Genomic DNA, 23,526 nt, shown 5'->3' with positions numbered 1-23,526 from the left:
CATGTCCATTTACAGTGAACTTACCCCACTCTTGTCACTCCATTGCCTGTTTCTCACCATTTCCAAAGAATTCTGAAGCAGAAATATACTCAGCTTTTGCAAAAAGTAGTTTGATTTAAGGAGGTAGAAAAGGATAACCAAGCTAAATCCTTGCTTACTGCTTTGAATGGAAATATCAAATTTTATCTAAACCAAGGATACGTTTTGCTGCCTAGAAAATGGCACCAGGATCAGGTTTTGGATGCAATGATAGCAAAGGAATCACTAAGAATAACTCAGTGCCGGCTCCCCAACTGAACAACCCGTGCCTGTGGGGAGAGATTACCCATTGCAGCCCTGTGAGTGAGGCAGAGAAGGGCAGAAAGTGTGAGTTTGCCTCCTTCTACTATGCATACCAGCCCTATATGCTGGGGTCAGATGCTCAAGCCTCAATCTCCTCCTCCGTCAAAGGAGAATAATGACAATCTCATGTCACAGCACAAAAACCAAATGACCGATATCCATTCACGTGCAATATATCAGCACGCTCAAGACACGTTTGCTCAAGACTGGGGTTCTTACCAGAACCAAGCAAACCCAGACCCTTTGAAATGTATTCCTTATGACTTCTAGTTCTATGCATGATCATTTATCAATCCACTACCAGTAGGGAATAGGAACTAGGCTTGAGAGAGCGCCACACAGCATTTTACAAACCAGCCAGTGGTGGTGGTTGTGATGTGTGTGTGTTTTAAATTTAGAAAAATTACATTTCATGTACGGGACTGTCTTGGAATTTTGAGTGTACAAGTTTGTTATTCTGAGCCATTTGATTAAATTTAACCACGGGAAACCCTTCCAAGTCCTAATGAAGCAGCAATTACATCTAAAAAGGGAGTCAAGCCAAAAAACATCCTTTTCCAATATCTCTTTTCAAACATCAGACTCCAATATAAGCTCCATGGTTTTTATTTCACTTTTATACCATCTCTCTAAGCTGTTGGAAACATGTTAAACACAAGACAGGGAGTGGTGTTCCAGTGAGTCTTTGCTAGAAAAGGTTGGCAGAGAGTACGCATCTACACAGACCTGTGTGGACGAGAACACACGCATACAACCACTTAAATACACACCAAAAAAAAAAACAACTACAAAAATGCCTTTTAAAGAATCTTGGCCACTAACAAATTGGGAAACCATCATTACTGAGAGAAGCTCTGAATTAGAATTCAGAAACCAGGAGTATATTTTAAGAACTCTGAAATGACTGCACTTCAAGTTTTAGTTTATAAAATAATATGTGATAATTCAAATTACAGATTATGTAAAGCAGACTTCTAAAGAAAGTTAAAATTGCCTTTCTGTTTAGAAATGAAAGCGCGCTTTTTTTTTTTTTGCCCCTAAACCAACCTGTAACACTTGGAAGGCTGTGAGTTTTACCTGAAAGACACACGTACTCACAATTTTACTGAATGTATCATTATTAAAGTAAATTAAACTGTGTCAATAAGTAAAGAAGCTACAGTTATCCAAAACAGCCTGTACACAGAATGCAAGCTTATACTATTTCCAGGTTTTCAACGTCACATTTATCTCATGCGATGGTGCACTTCCGCATAATAAAGCAGCGAGCCTAGGATGCAGGAGACACAGAAATAATGTCAAAAGCAATTCTTCACATTTGGATCTCACCACATCAAGTGCAAATAGTGAACTTAAACATGAAAATGCAATTTGCTCCTTCTAAAGTATACATTTTTATCTCTCGCAAAACACACACACACACACACACACACACACACACACACACACTTTCATTTCCAGCGCCTCAAGGTAAAGAGGATGGCATCTATCACAAGTGCAGAGAATGGCTGAAGGATTTAGAAGCGATCTTTTCATAATTCTTCTTTTGGCGAGGAAGTGGAGTTATGAGCTCCTCAAAATTCATCAAGATTATTAAGTTTACATCCTCACAGAAGATGTGCACCACTGTATCTCTCAACTATGCTGTCAGCATTGCAGCCCCAAACTATTGAGAATGGGTCTCTGGTTCAGGACATCCATCCTTTGTGGAATTGGTGCATGACTGCATAAAACGAAGCTTATGTCCCATTCAACAACACACACACACACACACACACACACACACACACCCCAAACAACAAAATAAAACCCAGACCGTTTTCATTGGAGCAAGCCTATGATATCTGCACTGAATTCAGGGTACTCATTCTATCAACATTCCTTCATGTAAGTGATTGTAACAGGTAAGTAAGTCCCTATTTCAGCAAGTTGACTCCAGATTATCAACTTGTGCATTTGTGCCTGCTGGGCTATTTGAATGATGAGCCGGTCCCCCAGAGCCCTCAGCTCTGACCGACTCAGCACCCACAGCCGTGACCCCTCGCGGTGAGGAAGCTCCTAGGCAACAGTAAGCTTTCCTGCTTGATGAATTCCAACCTTACAGCTCATCTAAACAGAGCCTATGGGCTTCATGGTTTCCCTTCTTTTTCTTCATGTAGGTCTACGGGAAGTTATGAAACATATTTTTCTAGTCCTCCCAGGGGCAAGGTCAGGGTCACAATTTGACCTCAGAAACACAGCAGTCCTGCAAATTCAGACAGCCGGGTAGAACTGAGTGTTAGTGCTCTCTGCCTGGGCCTGACACAAACTATACCATGCCGCACGGAGCAATGTCACTTATGGGAAATGACAAGCAATGGATCAGTGGGAGAACAATAATGGAATTTAATCACATCAAAATATCCCAGGCACACGGCTCCTTTTCAACAAGCTGCCAACCGCAGGTGAGGGAACGATGTTCTTATGCAACTAACCACTTAGAATTTATAATGGAGCCACCCAACTGGATATTTTGATCAGATTAAGTTATAGAATTCTGGACACACCCAGAGAGTCTCACTCCCACCACGTCAATATTCCCCCAGGGAATGATTTTAAACAAACATACAAAAATATCTATCTGCGCATGAAATGGATGTCTTAGATGTGTGAGAAATGACCCCAGGAACAGTGCAGGCTCATGTGAAAGACTGTCACAGACTAATTAAGGACACTGCTGCCAAAAGGGGAAGGCTGACCCTGCAGTCTTATTTACACAATTTCCAGCCAGAGGGCTGTGAAGTGGAGCCCCAGTGGGGGCATTTCTATCTGAAACCCAAGGGCACCTGCATTAAGGAAACAGGTGTAAATGAATCCCTTTGCCCAATGACAGAAGGAAAGACACCAATACTGTACTTCAATTATCTGGGTATGGGCTATATGTGCCGACCTCTTGGATTCTACATAGTGCTCTAAACACTTACTTCTTACTCATTTATTATTGCTATTATTATTGGCACTTGGCTATGCCTTCAGTTAGGGGGCCATTGTGAGGCAAGAACAATAAGCGCTTTAGACAGAAGGTAGTGATTCAAAAATTGCAAAACTTCAGCTTTCAAAAATAGCCTAAGTGACCTCTTGCAGTACTCTGACCACTCCGCAGCAAGCAGGAGGCAACCCCTGTGAAGAGCGAATTCTGGCAAAGTTCTCTCTTCACAGATGATGCACAGCTTAAGCTATAATGAGTTTTTGGGTTACAAATGCTGAACGCATTAATATTCCTTGATGATAATTATCACAGTATAAGCACCTTTCCCAATGTGAGTAGCATAAAGCAACTGAAGCAGCATTTTTACTACATTTGAAACAAGCTGGAAAATGGGATTTTCTACTCTTGTAACCTGAGGTCAACATACATCAAGCATTGCATATTAAACACACCTATATATGAACCCTGTCTCACTTTCCTTCTCTCCTGCTTCACGTATACCTAAAGCTCTCTCCTTTATCCATCCTTCATCGTGTAATTCTTGATATTAACATCTATGTGATATACATCATTTCAAAACGAAATGTTATCCCCCCCCAATTGTATGAATCCTGTGTTTCTTCTTATGAGAATACAAATAGCAAATAAGATCAGTAAGCCGTGCTTTACAGATGAGACGTGTCTCTGTGCAGTTTGAATGAATACTGTGGTCACTGGCTGCATATAAAACAGGATGAAAATTAGAATCAAGCAAATAGGCTCCTGGAAGAGCCAACCAAATTACATACACGTCTGAACAAACTACTAGCCTTTATCTTTACACCTTCAAAACTAATAACACTAGTGAGCACTGAACGATTTAAATGTGAATTCTGCCCCACCCACATGACAGTAAGGATGTCAGCATTGCATTTACAGGCAGCACTTTTGCATAAGGATCCTAGAAACCCATATGCATTCCAGATTAAAAGAACAATTATTGCTATTTAGATAATAACAAATAGAAATCTACTTGAATAAGAATTGATAAAGATGATCCACCTGCATCATATCAGTGTGTACAACAATATCTATTATTCAGTATTTGCCACAGTGTACCCCTAAAAGATGCTGAATATATTTAACTTACTAAACCCCAACTGGATTTGATAATATGCTCTGAGTGGAGTATAAGCTGATTTGCCCTCATCTCTTTTTCTTTTCCTTCTATTCGGTGAAAAGGAGCAAATGTCTATAATAAAGCTCAGTTGAAGCTAGGGTGGCTTAAAATAATCACCATGTAAGAGCTGCCCCCCCTTTTTTTAACGTACTATAACGTCATTTTTAGTATTCTGTGTAAATAACCCCAAGAGCACTCTGACTTAACAGTGACAAAACAAAAGTCAGTTTGAACCCTTCATTCAAAGAACATGAAATGACTTAGGTATTTCTAAGTGTGAATCTCTGAACTTATTCACACCGTGTTACCCCACACTTCATTTAGAAAATATGCCACGCTACAACCACTTCTCTAACATCATTTTTACTTATGTACTGCAAAAATGTCTTCAAATCCCATCTGAATAGATGGCAGGGTTACGAGGGAACCTTTACTAAATATTTAACAGCACTATCGGCTTATTAAATACTATAATGCGAGAGCCATGAAAGGATGATATACAGTGCTCGCCTTTTTTTAGAGCAATGCTGGTGCTCATTTTGAACACTCTGCAAGCCCATTCATCAGTAGAACTGATGCATTTTAAAAAGTCCTCATTTACTAGCAGATAAATGTGGTTAGAGAACCTTTTTAGTGTAGAAATGCCTAGAAACCTATTTGGTTTTACTGTGCAAAATTTGCTTTAGTCTGGCTAGGAAAAAAAAACCAAAACCTCACAAAACATTTAAAAGGCCATTTTGAAATAATATGCAAAAGCCGAAGGAACACAGTTTGAAATAAAACTAGGGTATATTTTTGTTTACAGGAATATTCATATACCAAAACAAGGCCAAATAGGTTTACAGGCAGCTGACAGAGTACACATATTCATCAAATCTGGAAACAGTGTCTCAAATACCCATCGAATAATGAGATTACCCATTGAGACTGTGGCTTTTGACCATGACACTGCTGGCAGGTGACTTCATTTGCAACGACTCATAGATGCTCTTTTGGAAAAAAAGAAAAGGGTTAATATAATTTTTACATGTACTATATTAAGATATTTTTAACTAAAACTATGTTGTTGTTGTTTTTAACTCCATCAGAAGATTTTTAGCCTGTTCTGGTGGGTAGAAAGTAAGAATTCTCTCTGAGATAGTTCTATTCACAGAGATATACTATAGTCTAATTTAAAGAACCTCCCTTTCCACTGGAGGTCTGCAGAGTGAGCATTATCCTGTAAACACTGTAACAATGATTATCTGTCCTCCCAGGTTCTCAGTGGAGACTCTTGCTTTTGAAAATGTCTTGTGGTGACTTACTAAATTCAGGCTATTTCAATTAGTATTACTGCACATTAAAAATTAATTGCATTACTGAGTGGATTAAGGTTTAAATTTCAATTCTACAGTATGTGCACTAGAAATGACAGCTAAAAATCAATGCTTTTTGGCCCGCAATCGGAAGTGTGTACAGTCGAATAGTGCGGGACTGGCGTCACTGGCCAAGCAGTTTTCAAAGACTTGATAGTTCAATTGAAGGTGTGTCAGGTCTAATTCTAGATTTTAGTTTGAATGCTGCACAGGAGCCCAGCCTTAGGAATACAGAAACAGAACAACAGCTGCACTAACAATTTGGAAACACAAATGGACACAGGTTCTAAAATTATGACAATAGAAAGATTAACAGTCACCCAAAATTCACATATAATCATCCCTAAACTAAAGCCTTGCTCGTAATTCTGTTCAATAAGAGCAGAGGATTGCTTACTTAAATCTACACTGTTTTTGATTAGTTATTGGGGGACAGTAGTTGGTTGGGGGCAGGAAACAAGTTATTTTTGTAAAGAGATGTTATTAACATATAAAATATTCATAATGACTCCAGTCTGTGTTTTAAGGAAATCCAAGAAGACACAGCAAATACAAATCTTTCCCTTAAACAGTAATCCCCTCTAAGTCCCCGGTGCAAATGACTCAACCTCTTTGGGGGAAGGGACAAATTGGCTGATCATCCCGACTATAAACGTATAACACCTCCACGAAATGTTTGAAAAGAAATGGGTCACTTTTATTCTCAGTAAATTTGTTCTTCTAAGAAGATAAAGACGAAGAACATTACGAATGAAGTCAACAGAGTAAAGTGGCATCAATAAAGACCCACAAAGCCCCCAGGATGTCTGATTGGGAACTGAACGGCGATTGGTATGTGCCTAAGAGAAAAAAAATGATGCCTGCAATGTTCCTTAAGATCCCCTCTGTGTTGCACCGGTGGCCAACAGCAAGTTCGGCAGCAAGAGAGTAAAGAAGATGGGAAGTAATAATAACAATAAAAAGAATAATCTGGTGCAAATGGACCCCAAGGTGTACTAGTCATCCCCGTGCAACAATCGCCCTTCATTGCAATTTACTGATGTTGCTTCATTACAATAAAGCATATAAAGGGGTAATGTACAAAGCGCACTATTTAAAGCTGCGTGTTTTGAAGCAGCACACACACCACCCTTGCAGGCTGCTAGGGGAGCCACGTCAGATTGTTCAAGGGAAATGACCTGCACAAAAATTAAACTGAGGCACCACGCATATACGTCACGGTGATAAATTTGAGGGGGGGAAGAGGATACGAGGTAGCAGGGAGGAGTGTTTCCTTGGTGAAATATTACAGGCATTTCAAATGAATCTGAATTAAAACATCCTCTGAAAAGGTAACAACCTGTGGCGCGGTTAAAAGGAAAAGATAAAAAAATAGGATGTTTCCTGTTTGAAAATATAAACTGCCTCTCTGTTCCCTATGCTGACTCTCCATAAAATGAACTTAAACAGTGTTTGTAGGTGAACTGCACCTTCAGTTTCCTAGTATGGAAAGAGAAAATGGTTCGTTTTCTGGGTCTTGCCTGCTATAGTTGAAAGTCTTACTTTTCAGCCAGTGCCCAGAAGATGCTGAAGCAATGAGTTAAGGGGAAGAAAGAGATACTTTCCCCACCAAGGATCATTGAGTATGTCATTGGTTAATTCTTGCTCTGTGCTCCTCATTAGCATTACTCTCCAGTTTCTGGTTATCATATCCGAAATATTAAGACATAATAACTATGAAGGTGCAGATAATTGGATATTAACCAGAACATACTTGACTGGGCAGGAGGTAGGGCCCTGCTTAAACTAATCCTGAAATGTATTAATCACCAATTAATGAAAGGGTTTCAAATTCATTTTCTATTATAGAACACCTCCGAGTATCTAAGCTTTTTCTAACAAAATGACTTGGAATAACAGGGTAGAAATAAGGACTATGACCATCTGATGAGGTCTCGCATTAATTCTTTACAGCCTGTTGTCAGGTAATCATGAAATCTATAGTTAAAACCTTGATTACACTTACAAAGTCTGATGGGAGGAAGAAGGGATGCTTTTCAGTGCTCAGTGGCCTTGGTTTAAATCCCAAATTTATCCCTTTAAGTGGCAGAGCGATAGCTAAACATTTCAGCAGAGAGCTGTCACAATATTATCTAAGTCTTTCAGCCTAGACAGACCTCGAGACCTCCAACTTAACAACAGATGTACTCTTAAAATACAAAACCAATTAATGGGAGCCAGAGAAATCCAGCCAAGGCATGCTTTGTACACAGTAAACAGTAAGTAGTACAGAGTTGATGAATACAGTAACAGAGAAAAACCCTAACTCCGTGATGGTTGAAAAGTCATCACCACTTAGATGGAAATAAAATAATGTTAAGACACGAGAAAGGAAACGGGAGGAGGAACATATAGAGAAGGAAAGCCACGTTTCTGTACAATCCACGTGGCTGTGAGGTTGAGTCTGACACGCCACAGATGTTTTATTAGTCTGGTCGTAAAAGCCCCCACTAAGCTCCCCGGAAAAGCCTCTGCGCACACTCACTCAGTTAGAGAAATTGCAGCAAATGCCGTTCATCTTCCAAAGGAAAAAAAAAAATCTCTAAGTACATTACTCTCACAAAGGGATTCTAATATCTTTTCATACTTAAAAGGTGTAGATCCCAGATACTCTGAAAAAGCCTTACATTTTTATGTCGGAGAAAACAATGTTTAGATTAATGGAGTGTAAGCAAGGGATCGGAATGACACCAATTCCTCTGTTTTTCCTGACTTTATTCATTTAATTTGATGAAGACGGCAAGAAAACTCCTGTTCTCTCAGGGTTTTTTTTTTAATTCTGTTGTTTACTGACTTTAATTTTAATAATTCTTAAATAAGCACTCACAGCAGATGAACTAAGATACGCAGGCAAGTAGGCCCTTTTATCAACAATTTTGCCATAGAAATACACAAACATTTCAATGGCTCTTCATTAGCAAACAAATCAACAAGTGATATTTTAATGCATGACTTTATTCCATCTCTGTGGGGACTGTAGTTGAGAGTGTGATGTACAGTACAGAGAAAGGAATCATCAGCCACAGTGTCCCAGGGCTCTCTCCATTGAGGACTTCGAAGCCTCTGCTTAAAGAGTGCATTTAATTGACTGATAGACAGTAGCTTCTTTGTTCACAGAAGACAGCGAAGTAATGGCAGCTTGAAAATCGTACCATCTACAGGGTCTCCTGAGACCAGTAACAGGGGGATATGTGTCAGGAATAAATAAATAATCTAATTATTAAGCCACTTCCTGTCAAGTTAACTCCAATTTGTTGGCTTTTGAAGGCAACAAAACGAGGCATTTTTCCTCATTATGCTTCTCTTTTTATACCAGTGGTAATCACAGGCGGATTAAAGGGTGCCTGATTGGTTTTTTTGTCAAGGAACTGAGAAGCAGCCAACAGTACAGAAAAACAGAGTTGGGTTTAGAAGAAATTTCATGCTTGTCTCCTTTCCAGCTCCCTAGCAGCCCACACGGCTGCCCCATACAGAGCTGCCAGCTGTACAGCAAATGTGAACCCCTCCAACTGAGGCCTACCGGGCCACAGGCGCCATCCTGAGAGCCGTGAGATACCTTGCAATCTTGGCAGGTAGCTGCTGCTGTCATAGGCATAATTCTAAAGGTGACCTACGAAACCCCGTCAGCTCACCAAATGCAACAATATGAGCAGCTGAAGTTCGACACCCACTCTCCATATTGGCTCCCTTTCTTTCGTTTACTGCCTTTAATGGTCCTGAAACTAGGAAATAACCTATGGAAATGGGTCAGCAGAGACCTTTTCTTTTGATGTGTCTGAGCGATCCTGCGGAAATAGGTCACGATGCGTGTGTGCACACGGGCACGTGTGTGGGCAGGGATCTATCTTTTCGGATCTACTGCCGATGACTTTCGGCGCCCTCCATTCAGAAATGTTTTACAGACCTCCCTCAGAAACGGCTACCCGCATTCGATAATAAACATATCAAACAGTGAGTGAAAAACGGATACACTTGTGGCATGTTCTCCGGCAAGTCAAAGGTGAGGCCAGAACCAGAGTCAGTAGCCCCACCAATGTGTCTCAGCCATGGAACGATCCGTCTGGCAAAGACTCTTCCCAGCCTCTATGTACGGAGCTTAGGAAGGAAGGCTGGAAACCAGTAATTCAGCTTGAGAACAACATTCTTCTGAGGCCTCTTTAAGGGCGGTGTGTTCTAAAACGTCACCAGAAACTGAATCTTCGATCTGTCTGTGGACTCAGAACCCTCAGTCTCAAGGAAAATTAACATCACAAGAAACGGCCACCAGGTTTTCTTAGGGGCTCGTAAATTAGAAACTCCACTAACTGCAAGTTATGTTTTACTCTTGTAAACCCAAGCTACGAGGCGCAAGCTAAAACACAAGACAAGGATAAACACCCCGATTTGTCTTTTAATAGCTTAACACTGACATTCCGAGATGGGCTCAGAGATTTTCTTTACAATTTGCTTCAGAAATGGGAATCCAAATAATCAAGATGAGCTCTTGAAAACTATCTTATTCCAGAAAGATGTGTTTTCTTTAAAAGTCTTTTGTGTTTTCTTTTATTTTAAATTGTCTTTGTTTTTAGGAAACCTTTTCGTTGAAGAAGCTTGATAAGTTCCTGCGGCCCCGCTCTGTACTCAGTCAACAGCGTGGCTGTGTTCTATCTATGCCTGCGTATGTCCTTTCTGCGTACGTCTTGAATTTTTGTTAAATTGTGCAGATAATTAAACCCTCTTCATACTCACAGTCTGCTTCATTGGTACCATGAATTCTGTTTTCAGTTACTGTCTGCAAATTCCCTCTCTGAACAATTTCATACTAAGCAATAACACTTCATTTTACATAAGTTTTATCTGATGTCCCCATACAGAGCTGCCAGCTGCACAGCAAATGTGCGGTTCTCAAACTGAGGCCTACCAGGCCACGGGCTCCATCCTGAGATCTATAAGGCACCTTGCTGTCATTGGCAAGCTTTCCCTGCTATCACTGTGACCATCACTCCGCGCTGCACACAACTTAAAATCATCTGATTATTAGAATTTGTGGCCCACACTCCATTTTATCCTTTATTTAATCTATCCCCAGATCACACATTTGTTTAAATGTTTTGGCTGGTTTACAAATCATGCAGCCATCTGCACAGTAGGTGTGACACCATTTTTTAGACAAAAGTTACGTTACAAACAAAGATAAAGTCATTGGAAATGCTTTGATGTTTGTTATTCTGCCTGGTTCACTTGGACCGACTCTAAGAAATAAATAGAATTATCTGTGTAAATCGATGAACATCTATGAAAAACAACACCCAGCAGAACGCGGACCTTGCCCCATTACCTACGTTAATATCATGACAGCTGAGGAGAGATGACCTGGCCCACTTCTCATCTCTCCTGTACAGATGGCTATTAAAGAGAAAGTATCCCTTTTGTATGGTCCATGTAGAAACCCTTTATGGGCTTTTCAAATAAGCCAGCATTGCCCACATGAGGGTAGCTTTCTGTTACCATTAAACTGCCCAGATTTCATCTTTTTTAATCCAGCTCTTGATGAAATAAGCCAGTATTTCATCATATTTAACACCAAATGCCTGTTTCTTAATTCCCTGAGTTTTATAAGCAATCAAATGATGACTTAGAATTCAATAGTCTTCTCGTTTATAATTAATGCAAACTCTGAACAACCTAATGACTTTGAGTTTCTTAGGATAGTGCAGATACACACACACACACACACGCACACACACAAATACATATCTACACATAGATGCATTATGATAGATTCATTTCCATTCACTTAAAAAAATGGCCAATGAAAGCTAAAAGTTTAAAGGGCAACAACAGGGCCCTTTATCTTCCTATGTAGAGATTCTTATCTTTGGATATTTCCCCTTAAGACATATAAAATCCAAAACCACTATAGACCTCAAAATATTGGTTTTAGTCTATTGTAAAGCAAGAGCACTCAAGCTGAAATGTTTCAGAAGTGATACTGAATGTCACAAAACTATAATGAAGATTAGTCACATAGCGCACCATCCACTAAAGAAATGGAAGGAAAAGAATGCCATTTGTGACCTTGGGCATCAAACAAATTGCCGAACATATGAATGTCACTTGCCACAAAACAGACTAAAAATTCACCACAGTGTATAAAACTGATTTATGCATTTGTTTTGCTTTGACATCAGCGATGTATATCACATGTAACATAACACATAGAATATATATCTTCCCACGTGCACTGGAGAGGACTTGAATCTTTTCATGCTTTTAAAAAATTGTGACGATAAAACATTGAGTATTCGAGATTTGAAGAAAAATAGTCAATAGCTTTCCACCAGTGTTTTCCTATTAGCTGTCATTTATATTTCCAAATCCGAGTTTTGCTTTTCTAAGAGATAAATACAGTTGCTTTCCCTAAATGCTCTAAGCATCACCCTTGACCCATCTGGAGCATGTTTACTGGTGACTCTCTGTGGATTTCCCGTTTTTTCACAAAACAGGTGCTCTGCCACCTTAGACACAAATTTCACCCCATTTCTGATCAGATAAAAACTACAAAAAAAAACCACCCCCGCTCATTACATCATCATCTCTAAGTCAATTTTTAAAAAATAATTCTTAGGTAAACGGTTAACACCAATCCCCTTCATCTTCTCCATCTGAGAACTTGGAAAGGGAGGGCTGGAAATGGGCACAGCTCTATCCTGACCACTCGTTCTCCAAAGTCCATGAGTATAGCAATCAATTCCAAGGATAATGGTATTTCTCCCCTTTGATCATTTCTTTGTCAAGCTGACTGGCCTTCGATGGTGAGCGTACTGCTGGTTGTCTACCACCAGCCGCTTGCAATTTGCTCACTATGTTTCATGAGACAGTTGTTTGGGGCTGTTTGGAACACATTTGTCTCTTTGGGGATTTATGCGTTAGTAGCAATGCCAACCTCTATAGTGATCGAAATTTCTTTCTAACTAAAATAGATAATTAGAGGCTGGTAATTATTGGTCAAGAATTATCAGAGTGAAAAAATTAAGCTTCCTCATAAATAGTTCTTGGCAATGTCATCTCTTTATATTATCACATGCCTAACAGCCATTTATTCGGAGCACTTACAAATTTACTCTACTGTTGTTGAGCCTCATAATTTTATACGAGACAATTCCTTTGCTGGGTTAAACACATTTAAATTCCCTGGTTTCGTCTCTATCTGTGCTAATCCGTACCAAATAATAATAATAATAACAGAAATCTCAAAGAGGAAAATAACAACAAATATTTACGACGCTGATAGGGACGGGGGAAAAGGAATTAAAGGACATAATACACAATGGCTTCTTTCTGTATTCTCAGGTCAAAAGCCAACGTAAACTATGTGAAAGGAACAAAGGAAGACAAGAAAAAATTTCTCATCTGTGCAAACTTGAAAAGAGGGAAATCTTTTCCCCAGGAAAGCTGTTAAAATGTTTTGTAGCTCTTTTTTGTGTGTGTGTAAAGAAGAAAAGAAACCCCTAAATAGTCACTGGTCTGATTTCTTACTGAAACTGTGTCAAAATGTGGTGGAGAGTGAGGTTTTCTTTTTTTCCTTAATAGACGTAAGTCAAATCCCTGATGCCTTTTTATTGAGTAATTATTCCTGCAACCCAGACCGTGTGTCCACACCTAGCTGCAAAACGGCACTTAAGCAGAACGTCTCTAGTATGTACCTGGTAGAAACATTGATGGTTTTCCTTTTGCAAATGTCCCTGGCCAATAGCCTGAGACCAGCACACCCAGAAAGAAGCATGGAGTTGTCTGACATTGCAACTGCATTAAACATGTGTGCTACAGAGAAGCAAATGCAAATAACTTGGTTAAAGAAGGAATTTAAAGTTACACCTCACTGGGTCATCTGAAGACCTTGTTCTCCACCAGGTGACATAATCCTTCCTCTGGACTGATTGAAATGTAGAACAAAATCTGCAAAAACACTATATACCCTCTTAACAAAAAAGAGTAAGAGGCTTTTCAGAGAGCCTCTAATCCCTCTTCCCTGCTAAATGTCTAGTTGAGATTATTTTTTGATTAGACAAAAAACATACACAGACACACAACCTAAAAATACCTACCCTCAATGGAGGTATTTTAGTCAACAAAATAATGCTGCCTGCCTCATTTGAAAGACTAAGTATCACACTGGGATTTTAAAAAAGGATATCTTAGCCTCTGTGACATCCTCCCATTATGCATTCCCTTTCTGTAGATATTAACAACATGACTGGAGTTTAAGGACTTGGATGCATGGTCAACAGATAAAACAATTAAATGGATACTATTCATTTGTTTAGCCCTCAAGTGCAAGAGAGTTACATATTTTATTATTAAAAATAGCATGAATATTAAATAACTAGGCCCTCTGTGGAAAGGAATAGAATTTGCTTCTCTGATGGAAGGTGAATTGTTAAATGCTCAGATCCCAAGAGGAAGTGAGTGTCATATTAATCCACCATAAGGTAGAGGGAGAAAGCTCTGGGAACACACTAATGATGCAAGGAATGTGAGAGACATACAAAAGGAAAGGTATAAAACAATTTAAAAAGAAGGGCCAGTACAAACCAATGAATGTTCCGGCCAAATGATACTAAAATTGGCAAATCAAAAAAGTCCTCTCACTGCTTAACGTTCAATTCAGACTCAATATACGCAAAAGAGCATTAATATTATGGTGAAAAATATATTCAATCTGTTCATCCGAGTCCTGGGATAAAAAATAAAATCCAGAACCAAAAATAAGTTTATGTACAATACAACTATACAGAAGCGTAACCTATTAACATTTCACTAAATTTTCCATTAGGTGCCAATTCCAAGATACATTTTCACTGAAGCCCACGTAAAACTATGGCATGAGGCAGAATCATGAATGACTGCCACCAATGAACTCTACTCAAGAAATAAAGACATGGAAAATATCAGCATTTATCATGGCAAGAAGAACTCATTCTTTCTAACCCACACACCCTTCCCCCTCCCCCAAAAAAAGCAGTTTTGAAAGTTTATAAAGAATATTTTTCTTGAAATCCAAAATAGAAAAAATTGCAAGGAAACACGTTATTTAAATTCTCTTACATGTTGTCATTACCCGCTAAGCACTCAGTAAAGCTGTCACTGTTATTCTACCACATTTGAGGATATATTTGATGTATAAGAAAATCACTAATAATATTAGCATGTAAATCTGGAAAATATAGAGATACACTGATCGATAATTTTATCTGTTGTGCATTAAGTTCCATTTTGCACAATTATGTACTTAGTCTTTTATAAGCAATAATCCTCCTAAAGACCCATCACTTGAAAACTATAAAGCAAATCCTATTGAAAAACGATTAATCAATTTTCTAACATGCTTTTGAATTTATCTTCATTAATTCTACAAGAACATTAGGAGTTCCACTGTGATCAGTAATGACAGTTGGAGCAATCCTTCCACTCTGCACTCTCAGGATGCTTCTGATCAAGTGTGTAAAATAACTTGTTTACCCCTGAAAACAAGTTCAGAGTCTAGAAGGCTGAATTTTCTTTCCTGTCTTAGAGTTTGGTAATAGGAGAGCATGAGGTTAATTGGACTTTTTAGTATTATATCACAATTATTTATGGTATTATAAAATTCCATCAAATGAGGATGAAATAAAAAAAAAACTCTCGCAGTATAAAAGCACAAATGAGTAACAAAAATAGCATAAAGTAATAACAACTGTCATTTTAGTAGTAGAAAAAGATCTGCTTGATAAAGTTTAATTGGCTGGTAAAACTCTTAGTGTTATTACTAAGTGCTTATCAAATTAAAAAACATAGGAGGTAACCCCAGAGGAATTAAGGGATAATGGGACAATATGAATAACTGAAAAAATTATCCTTTTAGTTCTAGCCTATGTGACAAATGCAAAATCCCTGCAAACACCGGCCGAGAGTGACTTCAGAGATCTTTACCCAAACCGCTTTTAGAAAGATCTATGTACAATTTGGTGGGGAATAAAAAATGATTACTGACTTCTTTACATGATCTTTATGATCATGATTATTTCCAGGCTGTTGAAACCATACATATAAAACTATCTTATGGCAATTTAAATTATTTATGTTTCCCTATCACAAAAACTCACCACTTTAGATTTTGATACAAAGATGCTTAAGCAACACACAGCAGTGCCATTACCATAATAACTTCTGAAATTAAAACCTGTCTAAAACTCTATGGAAAGCTAACATCCAGTTCATTAACCATTCCTGTTAGTTTTCAATAATGCAAAAATGATTAGAAGTTTAATTTGTTAATCACCTGTGTTTTGACTGGCAGGAGATATATAATCCTCTGCAGAAGTCTAAACTAGCCCTTGCAGAAAATAAAATGTGCTAATGTCTTATCAGGCCTAATAATAGTAATAAAAATCAATCATGCCTAGGTAAAACATTGATGGCTGAACAATTAATTCATCTTTAACTCTGTTTAATTATATAGGCATTGATACACAAGTAGGAGAAAAAGCTATCTGTAATAAGGTTTAGAGTGTCACTCACCAATCATGTGATTTGCAACATGAACCTGAATATCCCATTCATTGTAGAAAACCATCTGACACTTGATGCACTGATAGGTCTTCTTCTGAGAAAACAAGTATAAATAGAATTACTTAGACACATGCACTTCTTACTGTTTTCTTTAAAAAAAAAAAAAAAAAGAGCCCAACCCAACTCACAACATTTTTTTGAGATGCTGGTCTGGCTACTGTGGGTCTGCTTGGGCAAAGTTCCATGAATTCCTCACCAAGACCTTGTGGTCTGATCCCAACACTATACTTTTAGTTGCAAACAGTTGGAAGACATGAAGGCACATAATTACAGCATAATATATTTTTAAAGATTCCTAAACTCAAAAACCGAAGTTAGTATTAAAAAAAAATCTGTAACACATAGTTGGGTTTCAGAAACCGAGGTCTTCGTAGATCAGGCACAATTTCATTCTGACCAAAATGACTGTGACATTACTTCTAGATATCCCTTAGTGAAATGGTCAGTAAGACTCATGGAATCTAGCTACAAGATTCAGCAATTATCGTTTTTAGTTGCAATTCAGTCTGATATTTAGATGTTTCAGAAGTTGCTAAATACTAGCATTTAAACACATATTTTCTCCTATAAAGAAATCATGCCATACTGAACATTCTAAGATGGTTTTATCATTTTATACAACAGCTCTGGGAAGTGGAGAGTGCAGGATTTATTAATTCTTGTTATCATAAATAAAGAAACTGAGGCGCAGGGAAGTAGAAAGATTTGCCTGATGTCAGAGTGCCCTACAGCCAAGAAGAGAAATCAGCTGTCTTGATTCTAAATGCTAGACTGTCCGATAAAAGCTGCCTTTATGACTTCACATCCTTGGCACTGTGTCCCCCATATGGCTCAGTACATATTAGATGAACTCAATAAATAAAGTATTGGTTATGTTTTCCAGAACACAGTTACATAAATTCCTTTATGATGAAACTTGATATTTACAATTAAAAACCATCTTGGAAAACAAAATAAACCCTTATGAAATAATCCATTTTGAAATCTCCCCAATGTGAGAAAATAACATTTGTAAAATCACATCAATGGCAGTTTGTTAAGGCATTCTTAGAGAATTATCGTTTCATCCGCAGTCTTACAAACTTGTTTTACTAATGGTAGCAGTACAAAATATCAGTCTGTAAACTGTCATTAATTTTAAAGAACTCAACAAAATCAAGGCTAGGCACAAAAATTTAGCATCATTTCATCAGCAATTAAAATTTCAAATGCCACTAATGTAACACCGTCTTAGCATAGCACTGGCGTGTGCAACCCAGGATAGTAGAATTCCTTGTAAAACACAAAAGGGCAGGCATATTTCCAATAGAAGGTTTCTAAATAATCTAACAGGCTTTGTACATTAAGCATATTGTGAATTGAGTGTGCTGAATCTAAATCTAACACGGAGTTGAAAAACCCGGACAATCACCGAGGAAGATTTACTGTGCTGAGCTGTTTACAAGATGCTTTTGATGGTGACATATAGAGCAACATGTGTGGCGTAAATAACATCTATCCCTTTTTTAACAATATTTCCCTTTAGAACTAGTTAGAAAATATTTCTTACTCCCAGATGACCTACATTATATATTGTTTATTAGCATACTTCTAGCATTATTCCTGATATGTGACCTTGCTGAAAAACAAAGAAACATAAACTTAATGGCTAGTCTTTTCTCTTGTTAGCACAGTAAAACATACAATATGTCGAAAACTGTCTCCAAAAATGATGACTGATGAATATGTTGGTGGAATATACTAGGACTTTTTTTTCCTGGCCTAATAATAAAGAAGAAAATCACTTGACAAGCCAAAATAAAATACCAGCACTTACTACTACCTTCAAAATGAACTGACATATTTGGATATCTATGTAAGTAACTTTTCTTTTATCATGGAAAGAAAATGCTTTTGTCACTGTTGATAATTCAAATACTAATTCGACTCTTAAGACAGTGTCTAAAATGTTATGTTCTATTCTTATTAACGAAGTCATATTCTTACCTATATATAAGCTCCTGAATTTGGGGCTGATGAAGTAAGAATTTAATGCCATCAAAAACAATGTACTATGATCTTAAAATGCTGTAGCTTGAACTCTGCCTCACCATACAGCCCACATTTCGCAATACAAAGCAATGATATGCAAATTGAGATGTATTAAGGTTTTCTTTTTTAAAGCCATGATATAAAATTCATTTTTACTCTCTATTTCTTTTAAAATAGCAATTTTAAATGACTTTTAAAGCATCTTTATTATAATTATAGGCTCTTAGCAAAATGTGTGAGTGACCTCTGCCCACCCATACACCATCTTTAAGTAAAGCGATTATAACCTCTGCACAGTGTTGGTTGCCTTGGGGAGTTCATTCCCTTGGAGGCAAATCTACTCCAGCTCTGTACAGCTGAGTTTATAAAGGACTTCTTCCTAATTCTAGACCCAAATCTGCTTTCTGCTACTTTTGTGCATTTGTCCTAACTCTATGCTCTGGAGCTATAAAAAACAGGCTGGATCCCTCGTCTAATAAGCCAACTACATTAACCCTTTTTCAGACTGAGAATAGAGGGATGGCATATGAAACATTTTCAACAATTTTCATCACCCTGGTTACCCTCTTCCAGGTCAACCTTTTAAGTAATAGAACCTCAAATTAAGCACAATACTCCAGGGGTCTCCTCACCCTTAAGGAGTACAGGAGGACTGTCACCCCCCCCCCCCCACCTTAGGACAATTACTTCCATTTATATAGAAGACAACAACAAAAAAAAAGTCAAGTGAGATCATTTCTTCTAAAAGCAGATAACTGTAGAAACAGAACTTCCATTGTTTGGGCCCCAGATTGGCCTTTATCAACGCTTAAGTTGTCAATTTACTTGAAATGCTAATTTAGTACAATTTTTAAAAGAGACTTTTTTTCATTAGCCTTTTTTAATGTGCTACTTGGGAGTGGGGTTGTCATTTCCTGATTGTTCTCTTTTGTTTTCTGATACTGATAGATGTAATTATCAAGGATACAACTTTTTCCCAGCACCTCATTATTTTTGATTGATTTTGAGAACAATTTAAATGTGCCTTTTTGACATTCTTGTTTTCAGTTATACTCTGGTTAAGGTACTCAGAGACTTTCAGAAAAGAGCATCTCATAAATTAAAAAAAAATGATTAGGATCTTTAATAATGTATACTTTAAAAAAAACATTATTCTGATTAACCACCCCCCCCCCCATTCAAATTAGGACTTAGGCTTCACATTGAGCCTCACCAAATAAAAAATTATATATACTTTGCAGGTATAAATTGCTTTGATTTTTTTTTAAACAAAACACAAACTATAAAAAAAATCATTGAGTTCATAGTAACCTTCAAAAACAGAAACAGAAAAAACATCTCAGTTGCCACCATTGGAGGTTTGGAGGTGACTATGACATAAATCTCTTATTCTAAAAATTAGTAATTAAAGGCACAGAAGCACTAAGCTTTTTAGGAAGAAATGTAGTTCATGCCTATTTGATGAGGAACAGTTCTTTATGAAAGACTCACAGTAGAAGGGATGACAGAATTAGCAATTCACCATTTTGCAATGCCAAAAGAAGTAGCCCAGAATAATCATTCATGGCTGCTAAAACTATTAAGAGAAAGGTTATTCTGGAGATACTCAAGTTTTATCCTTTAATACCTACAAAGAGAAAGATGTACCTTTACAGTGGATTTATCTGTTGGTAATCACTGCACCAAACTACTTACTTTAATATGACTACTAATAAAATAGCCTGGCATTATGTGTCTCTCGATGTGATGCAATGTGGAGTATAGTACATCATAATAAAGTACTCTCATCTAAAATGTATACCTGAATCTAATCAAGCCTTTAGATAAATAGTCCAGTTTTCAGGAAAAGCAAGGACAGAGGAATAAGCAGTACTGTGAGAGAAGAGAGGGAAAAAAAAGTACACAAATCCAAGATATTCTTCAACACAAATCAAAAATATTATTGGCCTGCTATTTTCAAAAAGCCAATGTCATACAGGGGAAGAAAGAGGTGGAGAGATTGTTCTCAGATGAAAGAGACTAAAAAGACAACTAATAAATGTTGTGTGTGCGTGTGTGTGTGTGTGTAAATGTAATGTGTGGATTCTAATTTGGGGAGAAAACAGCTATAAAAAGGTTTTTGAAGAAACTGGGGAAATCTGAGTATCAGCTGGTTATAAAATGATACCGGGGAACTACTACTGCTAACTTTCTTAGATGTGACAATGATATCATGGTTATGTGGATAAACAAATCTTTTTCTGTGGATATTTAGGGATGAAATGGCATGATGTTCACAATTTACCTCCAAATACTCAGAAAAAAATATATAGTCACATACAGATAAAGCACATGTGGCTAAATGTTAACAATTATTAAATCTAGGTATATACTTAAATGTTTTCATAATAAAAAATGGAAATAAATGGTTAGAATAATTCATAATACATCATTTTTTTAAAACACTAAACCTAGTCTTGATTAAGCCCATCTCCTTGGTTCATTTTATACCACCACACTTGGTGTGCACCAAAAATTATTTGTGCTTAGTTGTTATAAGTAGCTTTGCAACTATTTTTTGTAGTTTTTTGGTAAGGGTTTTTTCTGTTTACCTGTTTTTTTATAAATCTAATGTATGAATTCTAAAAGGTCAAACACCATAACTTACATTCATTTCTATAATAAAGAAACAATAGTTTCCTATAATTGTCTGTAAATTCTATAAAGAACTCATATGCATAAAATTCACTTGCAACAAAACTGTAAGAGTTGACAAAGGAAAGATTATTATCCTCATTTACAGATTAAGTGACTCAGCCTAATTCATTCAGATTGTGAATACTATAACTAAGGCCAGTATTATACTCTGCCTCCCACCTACTGAGTTTTAACACAGTTTATACTCTGATCATTTGCACGTAAATTCACAGTTGCATTGTAGGTAGATCTAGGAAGAAGGTTTTCCTTACAATTGTGTAGTGCTTTGGTCTTTGACAATGCCAGGGATGGTCTGAGAGTGAGGACCCTGTCCCTGGCCACCTTCAGCACAGGCTTTCAGTACTAGGTCCTTGGCCAAAATCCATAGGGAAGAGCTCGCTTCCCAAAATCCCTTACTCGACTTCAAGATTTTCTCTTTCCTCCCAGTGTCCTGAGATTTAATTGCCATGTTCTCAACCATATATTTTTGTTTATTAGTCCTGCTCAATGACAAAAGAATAATTTCTGTCTGAGAGCTCATGTATGTCTCCAATCCTGAAAGTTTTCAGCTATCATTTCTTCAGTTTCTACACGTCTCTCACACACCGTCCATTCACTTCTACTGGAACTCCTATTAGACATAGATTGGATGGAGCCTCTGGATTTCTCCTCTGTGTATCTTAACGATTTTTCATGCATATTTTAAAAGTCAGTTCGTCCTCTGTTTTGTTCTAGGTGACTCTCTGTACCCTTACAAACCACAAATTCTCTCTTCACTGGTCTCCAGTCTACAGTGTATCCTATCTACCAAAACTTTTATTTCAATGACTATTTTTCATGTCTAACCTTTCCAATTTTATTTATTTTTTCTAACATTTCTAATTTCAAACACAAGTACTCTTGCTTTGTTTATACTTGAATTTGCTTCATAACTTCTCACAATTTTTAGTGGAAATCATACCTTCATTTATCTTTCTGAGCTTCTAAGCATATTTATTTCAAAGTCTTTGTCAGACTGTTCCATATAATTAACTTCTTCTGGAGTGGAATTTTGGTATCATAACAGCTGGGTTTTGGGGGGCAGTATTTTTGGGTTTTGTTGTGTTTTGCCTCTTTACTAGCATTAGATTCATTCACATATTTTGTAATCTTGGTTTGAAGCCCATTTGTAGTGGAAGCTTTTTTTCTATGTGCTCATTCTTCCCTTTCTAGCAGTTTTCCCTTTGCTTCTATCAGGCCATCTGAGACTCCTAGATCAGATTAGGTCTCATGAGGGCATTTCCTATGTGTCTGAAGTGCTACAGGGAGACAGAAGATATTGTTAGTTGAATCACAGAGCCAGCATATGGCTAATTCAGTTTTAAGCATAAAACTGTATCTTTCTTCCTATCACTTTAACTCTCCAGCTGAAAAGCCCTAATACCAGGTATTGATCAACAACAGATTTTTTTCAACGTTTTTTTTTTTTTTTTTTTTTTTTTTTTTATTTTTGGGACGGAGAGAGACAGAGCATGAACGGGGGAGGGGCAGAGAGAGAGGGAGACACAGAATCGGAAACAGGCTCCAGGCTCCGAGCCATCAGCCCAGAGCCTGACGCGGGGCTCGAACTCACGGACCGCGAGATCGTGACCTGGCTGAAGTCGGACGCTTAACCGACTGCGCCACCCAGGCGCCCCAACAACAGATTTTTTTCCAGTCGCCTATTGTAAGCAATGAAGTTTCCCCCCTGTCCTGTGCTACGTAGCAGGTTTAGTTTTGTCCCACAGAGATTACATCCAGCTACCACTTGTTCTGAAGTAGAATCCAGTGGAATCCTGGCTTCGGTCCTAACCACTTTTGAAATTTGCTTTCTGGATCTCAAGGATGGAGAATTGTTTTGAACCTGACTATGTCTATTTGGTTATCTGTACTTTATCCATCATCATTATATGTTTGGAGCATCAAAGCATGTTACGGAGCCATTTCCCAAGGGTGTCTCATGGCCCACAACCCCTTGTATTTCACTGGATCCAAACTTAGGCTGAGGCCCTCAAGGAAGGACCAGTCTCTGACATAGTCGGGACCCCTGAAATCAGGATGCTGTTTACAGCTTCCATGATGCTATAAAACATCCACTGCAAACATACCCAGCAATCTTAGTAGGAAAGCAACACTAGAATCTTGTTTTTGCAATTAGTTGCTATTTAGTGGCTTCATAATTCAGCTGTGTGACAAATCATTTAATGACCCTGAGTCTTTGTACCCTTCCCTGTAAATTAAAACTAATAAAACTTACATCTTAAGAGTTGATGTGAGAGGCAAGTGAGAACTATATAAAAGTGCTTAGTACCGTGCCTACCATGTAGCATGCCTGCATTAAACTGGAA

At 37.8% G+C, this 23,526-nt stretch overlaps 1 protein-coding gene across 1 annotated transcript in view; it reads right to left on the bottom strand.

Annotated features, from left to right (window-relative positions):
* ZNF521 (zinc finger protein 521) overlaps positions 1 to 23,526 on the bottom strand; it is a 278,374-nt gene that overhangs the window by 113,550 nt on the left and 141,298 nt on the right. Inside the window, exon 4 of the mRNA XM_049620332.1 lies at positions 16,403 to 16,487. Coding sequence (XP_049476289.1) covers positions 16,403 to 16,487 — 85 coding nt within the window. The remainder of the gene's footprint in view (positions 1 to 16,402; positions 16,488 to 23,526) is intronic.

The sequence above is a fragment of the Panthera uncia genome (assembly GCF_023721935.1).
Source record: "Panthera uncia isolate 11264 chromosome D3 unlocalized genomic scaffold, Puncia_PCG_1.0 HiC_scaffold_8, whole genome shotgun sequence".
Classification (NCBI taxonomy): domain Eukaryota; kingdom Metazoa; phylum Chordata; class Mammalia; order Carnivora; family Felidae; genus Panthera; species Panthera uncia.
The sequence above is the reverse complement of the archived record's forward strand: the minus strand, read 5'-3'. Positions and strand labels throughout refer to the sequence as shown.